The sequence below is a fragment of the Zingiber officinale genome, chromosome 11A (genome assembly GCF_018446385.1).
Source record: "Zingiber officinale cultivar Zhangliang chromosome 11A, Zo_v1.1, whole genome shotgun sequence".
NCBI classification, from domain to species: domain Eukaryota; kingdom Viridiplantae; phylum Streptophyta; class Magnoliopsida; order Zingiberales; family Zingiberaceae; genus Zingiber; species Zingiber officinale.
Genome location: NC_056006.1, coordinates 89,870,115 through 89,878,824, shown reverse-complemented (window position 1 = coordinate 89,878,824; position 8,710 = coordinate 89,870,115). Strand labels below are relative to the sequence as shown.

The 8,710-nt window shown below is 36.6% G+C and overlaps 1 protein-coding gene across 1 annotated transcript; it reads left to right on the top strand.

Moving 5' to 3' along the window:
• Positions 1–4,917: 4,917 nt before the first annotated feature.
• LOC122032169 (F-box protein FBW2-like) lies at positions 4,918–7,865 on the top strand. Its single transcript, XM_042591431.1, has 3 exons — positions 4,918–5,132; positions 6,118–6,458; positions 6,989–7,865. Exons 2-3 carry the CDS (start codon positions 6,151–6,153, stop codon positions 7,659–7,661), a joined length of 981 nt encoding a protein of 326 aa, XP_042447365.1. The 5' UTR covers positions 4,918–5,132; positions 6,118–6,150; the 3' UTR covers positions 7,662–7,865.
• Positions 7,866–8,710: the final 845 nt, after the last annotated feature.

Below are 8,710 nucleotides of genomic sequence, written 5' to 3'. Positions count from 1 at the left end.
AAAGGCTTCAGATTTTTCTTGCAACAAATAAATTCATATTTTATGGCTATAATCATCAATAAAGGTAATTATGTATCTTTTACTTTCATTAGAATTGGGTGTTATTGGTCTGCAAATATCTGAATGAATAAACTCCAATGCCACCTTTACTTTCCAAGATTTTCCTTGTGGGAATTGATTACGATGTTGTTTGCTAACAACACACTCTTCACAAACTTGAGAAGGAGTTATAATTTGAGGAAGACCGATCACCATATTCTTCTTGATTTCATTCGGAGCATTTTGAACTCCGAACGAATTGTGCTTGAAGCTGCTGCCTCTTAGCTCTTGTTATACCTAGGTACTTCTTTTTCATAGAATCTCAGATATCTTTGGCAGTATCCTTGTAGAGAATAGTTTCCAAGATTAAGCGATCAATAGCTTGGAAGATATAATTCTTTGCTTTAAGATCTTTCAATTGCGCATCTGTTAGCACACACCTTTTATCGGTTCTACTACTCCAGAAATCATGACTGCCCAATATTCTTTGGGTCTTAAAAAATTCTCCATGAGCATGCTCCAATGGTCATAGTGACCATCAAATCAAGGAATGGAAGATTGTACAAAATTTTTGGAAGATACGACTCTCTTCGAAACCTCGCTCTGTTACCATTGATAAGAAAAATAGACAAGTCGAGGACACAAGGAGGATAAAAAAATATTTTTTACACACCTTCATTGATCATTACATATCCTATTTATAGGCTAATACATCACACATATTAAAAACCCCACTAACTCCACTAACACCACAACATTAGCCACTAACACCACATTACAACCATTATCCTCCACCACTAACTCAACTTGTCAACTCATTAACCCACTAACACCACATTACAACCATTATCTTATTATTTCTCTCCATTAACTCAATTAAAACATGCCCACTAACACACTAATTTTATCAACAATATTAGATAATGCCCCTTTGTATATTTTGTGTCGTTCATCATAAAATTAATCTCCAAGGCATTTCCTTACAAAATGTTATTAAATATGAGAGATTTGTACAACACATTAATATTATTGTGTGAACCGACGACCCTAAAGAATGCATGTCATATCCACAAGTATTGATACACAACCACTTCAAACATGATTGTCGGTGACCCATGACCTCTTGTAAACTGTCCTTTCCAAGTAACTAGGTAATTTTTTCATTTCCAGTGTATACAATCAAAGCTGCCCAATATGCTAGGGAAGTCATGCCTCTCAATATACATTTGAAGAAGATGTTGAACATCATCAATATTCGGTCTTCTCAAGTATCGATCACTAAATAGTTCAACCACATATTTGTAAAACTTAAAAAGACACTTGATAGCAGTTGATTCATCCATATGTAGGTACTCGTCAAGATGATCGGCAGAGACTCCATAAGTCAATTGATGAATTTAACTGTGCAATTTTTAGTGGTGACAAGCCTTTTATTTTCACAGCATCATCCCTATGTTGAACTACAATGTATGATTCTCAAGTGCATTCACTATGCGAAGGAATAACTCTCTTTGCATTTGAAATCGTCTTCAAAATATTTGATCTGGATATATCAAATTTGTGTAGAAATAATCATTGATGAGCCTTGTGTGCCCGACTAACGATGTTTTTGGATGAACCTTCTTCTTCACCGCATCTCGTTATTACTTTGATATGTTTCAAGTATTTCTTGACTTTGAAGTATCAATAACATTAGTTCTTCCCTGGATCTAACCTTGGTCATCAACTTCAACTTGGACTTTGTTTTCACTTGAGGAGCTAGAGTTAGAGTTAGAGCTGCTAGAATTTTGAGACATTTTGGAGGAAACAAAATTAAGGATATGTGTTTGCCAAATGTTTCGTTTTTAGAATAAAGAATTGCATAACACAAGATGTTGATATATATTGTTTTTATCATGTAACAGCTAGTTTCCAATGATTAATTTCCAACGGCTACTTTGCAACAGGTACTTTTTAACGACTACATTACATTAATTGAAAATTTCAATGGCTACATTACATTAATTTAAAATTTCATTAAATGACGGGGAGAATTATATTAATTATAAATTACATTAATTGTAAATTATATTAACTGAAAATGAAATAATACTAAAAATTAAAGGTTAAGTCCACATTTTAGATATTCCAACTCCGCCTAATCTCTTGACATAGGCATTCATGAATGATAAGCTACTTTTCTGTCATTTGCAAAGTGTCTTTGGAAAGGATTGCATATTCCTAAGGTTAAGTTGACAATTTTTTACTTTAGATTTGGCTAAGGAAACTTTAGCTTTCGTCTCCTCTATTTTGAATTATTATTTTTACTTCAAATTCAATCTTTTTTTATGCTTGTATACTCAATAAACTTTATAAACACATTGTTGTAGTTTATTATCATATCCTCCATGTCCGATTTGATTAGCTTTCCCTTTTCTTTATGCTGCCTTTTGACCCATTGGACGAGTGTCTTCTTTGTTTAGGTTTATGTCTAGACTCGCATCTTTGTTGGATGAGATGTTGTTTGCCCTGACTCCGAAGTCCACGCTTCATGCCAATAGGGTGATCAGCAGACTATAGAGTAAACATTGAACAATCTTTAACGATTCTCCATACATGTTCAAGATTAAAAACAGTGTCATTATTTTCCTCATGATATTTTTCACATACAAGCTGTAATATATCCTCATTATTGTGACCACTTCGCTACTTATTGTAAATAATATTGTAATTTACGTTGAAGCAATATACCTTCTTTTGGATTGTATTTTGCCAGTGCAATTATATCACACTTACACTTCTACTCGGTGAACTTACAAAATGATTCTTATTGTAGTAGCTTGCAACATGCCCCCAGAAAGCATTCACATTTTGATCATTGTCAATGATTGAGTCATCCTTAATAGTGACAATAGATCGTCTTCAACCTTTTCTAAGTTAACCGCTTTCTCCTATCATCAATGATTGAATCCATCTTTTTTAAATTTGTGATGTCAATTGAGGATTCACTTTCGTAGAGTTGAGTCAATGGGATTGAAGTCGGTGTTGTAAGTTCTTTTCTTATCGGAGATGTAGAGGGCAATGCAATTCATAAAAAGTAGACGACATGAAATATGAATTGCTCATAGTTTTCTAATATTCAAGTGTAGACATTTGGTATGGAGCTCAGGGGAAATTTTCAAAAATCATAGAAATTTTGACTATATTGTGGAACAAATAGGAACTTTGTAAATTGAATAGAAGAAGCAAATTAAGAATATTGATAATTTGGTAGAATTTGTACATTTTGGGAAGATTTTGGCATGTTTTGAGAATTCACAAATTTCTAAAAAATCTTATGTCATTTTCATCCATTTAGAATAAAAAAATAGAAATATAGAAATAAAAATTAAAAATAAATTTGAGATAATCATAATAGCATAGGAGAGATTTTGGAAGTGATTATAATGTAGAATAATATATTTGGATGAATGAAATAATCGGTACAAATAGATGAGTATTTATGGTGGAATTTTTCAAATTTTATTTGAATGATTGTTATACATAGTTGATTGGAATTTATCATTTTTAAAATTTTTTTATAATATCTAATCATTCAAAAACAGTTGAAAATTTATCGTGTTTTGGATTTTTTTTTATTATAAAATATGATCATTGAGGCAGCTGGAAATTTCTTTTTTTTTTTTTTTTGAATTTTTTATAAAATATGTTCATTAATAGTGTTTAAAGAATGGAGCACTATCAGTGTTAACACCTACTCACAATTATAAATACTAATCGAATGTTATAACACTCGCATATTCATATTAATATTAATATTATAGATGCTCTAAGCATTCACATTAATGTTAATACGTGGATGTTATAACATTCAAATGGTATTACAGGTAATTGGGTAATTGTTATAACACCCGTATATTAACCATATTCAATTCTTTGAATGTAATTAATGAACATATTTTATAAAAAAATCTAAAAAATAAAAAAATAAATTTACATATGAAAAATAAAAATAAAAATGAATGGAGTAGACAGTGAGACTTAAGTATTAATATTAAAAATAAATATATGTGGTAATAAAAAGAAGAGTATGTGATATATTTTTTAAAAAGATAACATATAGCTATTAATGTTTAAATTGGATAACCTAATAATATTATTACTGAATGTTTAACCATCTTCCACAGTGGGGTGCCTAGGCTGGCCTTTTGACCACTTCGCCCGAGACTTGGTTAGACAGAGTGAGAGAGGGTAAAGTTTTAATTTATTTAAACAAACAATTGGTAGGTCAATGGCGCCTACTATCAGCTAGGATTGTATTATACAAGAGTTGTTGGACATGGGAAAATTGGATGAGCACGCCTCGCTGAGTTTAGCCGACTTAAAAAATGGAAGAGATTCTTTGCAACAAGTGGGCCAATTGGCTACCTTCCTTGCAACAAGTTGCCTTCATCTACATTTCAACTGAGAGCTGGTAGTTGGCTGTCTGATTCCTATCCTACCTTCGTTCAGATCAGGATAGGCTGAGGATGGTTCCCTGCGCCACCACGGCATCCCAATTCCTAGTGAAGGCTCGAGAATTAACTTAAATCTGATTGAAAGTGTCTAGTTGAGTAGGATTTGAGTAGATCAACTCGACTTAAATTGTGCTGGATCGTGCAAAATCAGGATGTAAGAGCCTTAACATCTGAATCAATATTTAATTTTAAGAGAGAAAGAAAAAGAAAATACACTGATTGAGTTGACAGATCTATTTTTCTTTGGTAGCTAAAACGATTATTCAATTTCAAGAAAGGAAAAAAATATATATACTGATAAATAAACTCCAAAAGAACTATGTCCACGCAGACACAGATCAGGACGCGCAGACAGCAAAATCAAACTATAAAATCGTTCTCTCCTTTTCTTTTTGTTTTTGTTTTTTGTAATATTGAAGTCATTTTGCCGTCTTCGGGCTTTGGCAATCCCTGCACTTCCTCTGCCTTCTTCGGTTCAGTGTGAACTTCTTACCTTCTTCGCCTCAGTTCCTCTCTCTCTGCGGGTGTTTTCTCTCTCATTTTCGCCCGGAGCTGCTGATTTCGTCCAAATACTTCTTCTTGTGTGTTTGACGTTTGGTATTTCTTCATCTCTCTCCCTCTTCTCGTTCTGTTAAAATCGATCTTTTAGTATTCCTTTGTTTATTTGCCATGATAAATATGGTTCTGCGAGGGCTTCTCGTCTTGAATGGTTAGGAATACTCAAGATGGCATTTTTATTTTTTTTCTTTCATGGTTCGTATGCTGGCAGCTTCTTCACTTGATCTGGAAGTAACAAAATCGCACTTTGCCTTGTTTTCCCCATTGTTTTCTCAATTTGACTGAAAGGGATAAAAGACGCAATATTTGGCGTTTCTTCCTTTTGGCTGTGGATCCCTTGCCGTTCTGGTTCACGTAATGGAAGACTGAACGCGCAAGCCTCGATTTTTTTTTTCCCCCATTTTTGTTTCATATTTGATTTTGTTGTTCATCGTGGATTATTTGTCGGAAGCGATGTTTTGCGATTAAAACTTCGTCTTGTTGCTTGCTTGTCCTGCTGTTGCAGTTGCTTTTCCCTGAATTGGGGTTGCGTCCTCCGGGAACATGTTTCTTTAATGCAGGAGCTTTCCTTATACAATTTCTCGGGCAAAGATCAGTTATTTGTGCATCTAAGGCAGAATCTCTTCATCTCGCATCTAAGATTCCTGTTCTATGATATTCTTCGCCCTCATTGTTGTTAATATTCGCCCTCATTTAACTTCAAGGAGCTCAATTGAACACAAGCCCTTTGCTTTTCCCTTAGTTTGCTCCTTTTCTCGTTCTCACTACTGGTAGTTCCCTTCCGCCACTTGCCCAAGATTCCATTACGAAGATTTAGGGTTCTTTTTCAATGTTTCTATGGATCTGTCCCATTTTTCAATCTTCGCATTGATTTGGTTTCTAACTCGCTATTTGTTGTTGTGAATCTAACTTCATCCCATTTGTTAACTCTTACACTCATGCCAAAATTTGTTTTTTGGTGCTTGGAATTCTTTTTTAAACAAAAAGACAAATAAAAAACTGATTGACATGGCTGCTCGAACAGGAATGCAGGTTAATTCCACTCTCTTCCGAGGACATGGCTGAAGGCAGCGAAGTAAGGGCGTGGGAGGAGCTCATCCCTGATGCCCTGGGCCTCATCTTCAGCAAACTCCCCCTTCAGGAGATCCTCTCCGTCATCCCCAGGGTCTGCAAATCTTGGTCACGAACAGTGTCCGGCCCCTACTGCTGGCAGGAGATCGACATCGATGAATGGAGCCAGCGCTGCAAGCCAGAGCAGCTCGATCAAATGCTCCACATGCTCATAGATCGCAGCTGTGGCTCCTTCCGCAGGCTCAGTGTCTCCGGCCTCCACACTGAATCCATGTTCACATTCATCGCAGACCAGTATGTAGATCTCATCCCAATTATCTTGTTGCTTCTAATTTTCAAGATTCAAAATTTTTTTAATCCACTAACATGCCTCTGGTCCTCATGAGTATGGTTCTGCATTTAATGCATCTACTTAATGGGCGAAGATAACTTGGTGAAACAGTGACTCAATTAGTAGCCTATCGTTATCACTATCAATTTTATAAACTGTTGATAGATAAAGCACATGAATACGATGACACTACTGTTGATCTCAAGTTTGTGGGGGCAAAGTTCCATGAAATTATGCTTTCTTTGGAGCTTTCTCTGTAACTTGATGTAGGAGTAACAGGGAGAGTAACTGTTAGTAACACAGTTGGCAATGACAACGTACTTGAATGCTTGATGTGATTTTCGTTTTGAAATGTCATTTTCTTTTCTTTCCACTTTGTCTTGATCGTTTCTCACGGTAACTTCATATTCTATATGGAATTTCTATAACACTTTTATTCTTGAGTTAGGTGAGAACTAATGGGGCGTTTCTTTTATTGCTTGGATTTGTCTAGTGCTGGCTCCCTTCAGAGATTGGAACTTCCGAGAAGTGAAATGAATGATTCAATTGCTGAACTTGTTGCGCCAAAATTGTGCAATTTAACATACTTGGACGTCAGCTACTGCTCAAAGATTAGTGCTCGCGCCATCGAAGCATTTGGCAAACATTGTAGGTCCCTAGTTGTCTTCCGGCGTACAATGCATCCAGCAGAGGTCCTCAGGGACTTCGACTGCCATGAAGAAGAGGCATATGCCATTGCCAAAACAATGACCAAGTTGTGCCACTTGGAAATGTCCTACCAACCCTTGACGACACGAGCTATACTTGAAATCCTCTCAAAGTGCAGGAATCTCAAGTACTTAGACCTAAGAGGTTGTTGGGATGTGAAACTAGATGAGAAGTACCTGAAGGAGAGGCACTCCGGTCTCAAGGTGCTGGGACCGGACATTGTCGACCGATATGAACAAAGCTTTTGGAATGACTGTGCGGACTCCTACTCAGATTCTTCTGTATACTCATGGGAGTTTATGGTTGACGATGAAGATGGCTACGAGGAGGCTTTTGATGATGATGATGTCATTTGGGAGAATGAGAATGGAATTCAATTGGATGGTTTTCAAGTAAGGTTCTATGGAGGTGACTTCAGTGACGTAGTCACTGGCTTTGATTGGCCTCCGTCTCCATGAGTATGCTCAATGCTTTAAGTATATCAGATAGTTTCGTTGCTGCAATGCTTGCCTTTTTCTACCCAGAAAAGTCTGTCACATAATGTAACTAAAAGGTTTGAATCCATTGTAACTTTGCTTTGCCTGTCGAATGGGATTGTGAACGAATGTAGAATCTCTTCTTTCGATTCTGCAATCTGATTAAGAGTTTACCGCATCGACAAATCATGTCTGTAGCTTACTGTATAATCTGAAGAACTGATATATGTAATAAAATTTGTTTCTTTTCCTTCAGAAGGTATTCATGATCTTCACCACTGCATGGCTCCAGTACTTGAATTATTGCTGCACTGATGCAAGCCTTTCGTATAGTGGGATCGCCAGTTAGCATATCACACTTATCCAAGACGTAGTCTGGTGCCTATGAATGAGCTGCTCGTGACATTTGTATGAGATCACTGGAGTGTTTGTCAGTATTTGGGAATTATGGATCGACACACAACACAAGGAAGCAGCAACGCGTCTCATTCACCGGACGCGACGTGACTTGGCGTGGGCCGCGCTCGTGCCTGGAAGAATCTTTTCGAGGACGACGAAAAGAAATGGCAGAGCTTAAAACACCCCGGCAAAATCCACCAGCTAAATACCACGTATCTGTTACGGAAGGGAAGAGAAACGGACAGCGGTTAGCAGATGACATACAGATCCCTGCTAGGTGAGCGTTGTGGGTTTTCCGTGTAAAATGAAGGGGAGCTGTCGGAGAGATGGGCGATGGTTGTCGGTCCCGTGGGGTCCGTATGGCTTCAAAAGTCTTAAATGAGGTGGACTCACAGAGAACGCTCCGTGCCGCAAACTTAGAATTCTAGTGGCCAAAAGAATAACAAAGTCGGCGATTTATGAGACATTTATCGGTCGATAGAAAAAAAAAACTCGGCATAAGTTGCGTTAATTGAGTATGCAGGTTTTCGAGTTATAATTGAATGCTTAATTAATAGGATTAGGTGAGAGTACAGAGTAAGATGTTGGTACTTGATCTGCAGAAAAGGATCGATAACGCTCCAAAACAAAGT

Excerpts from the sequence above, each read along its gene's own strand:
- LOC122032169 (XM_042591431.1), top strand. The coding sequence starts at position 6,151 with ATGGCTGAAGGCAGCGAAGTAAGGGCGTGGGAGGAGCTCATCCCTGAT. Across the intron at positions 6,459-6,988 it reads TTCACATTCATCGCAGACCA|TGCTGGCTCCCTTCAGAGAT; the intron begins GTATGTAGATCT and ends GGATTTGTCTAG.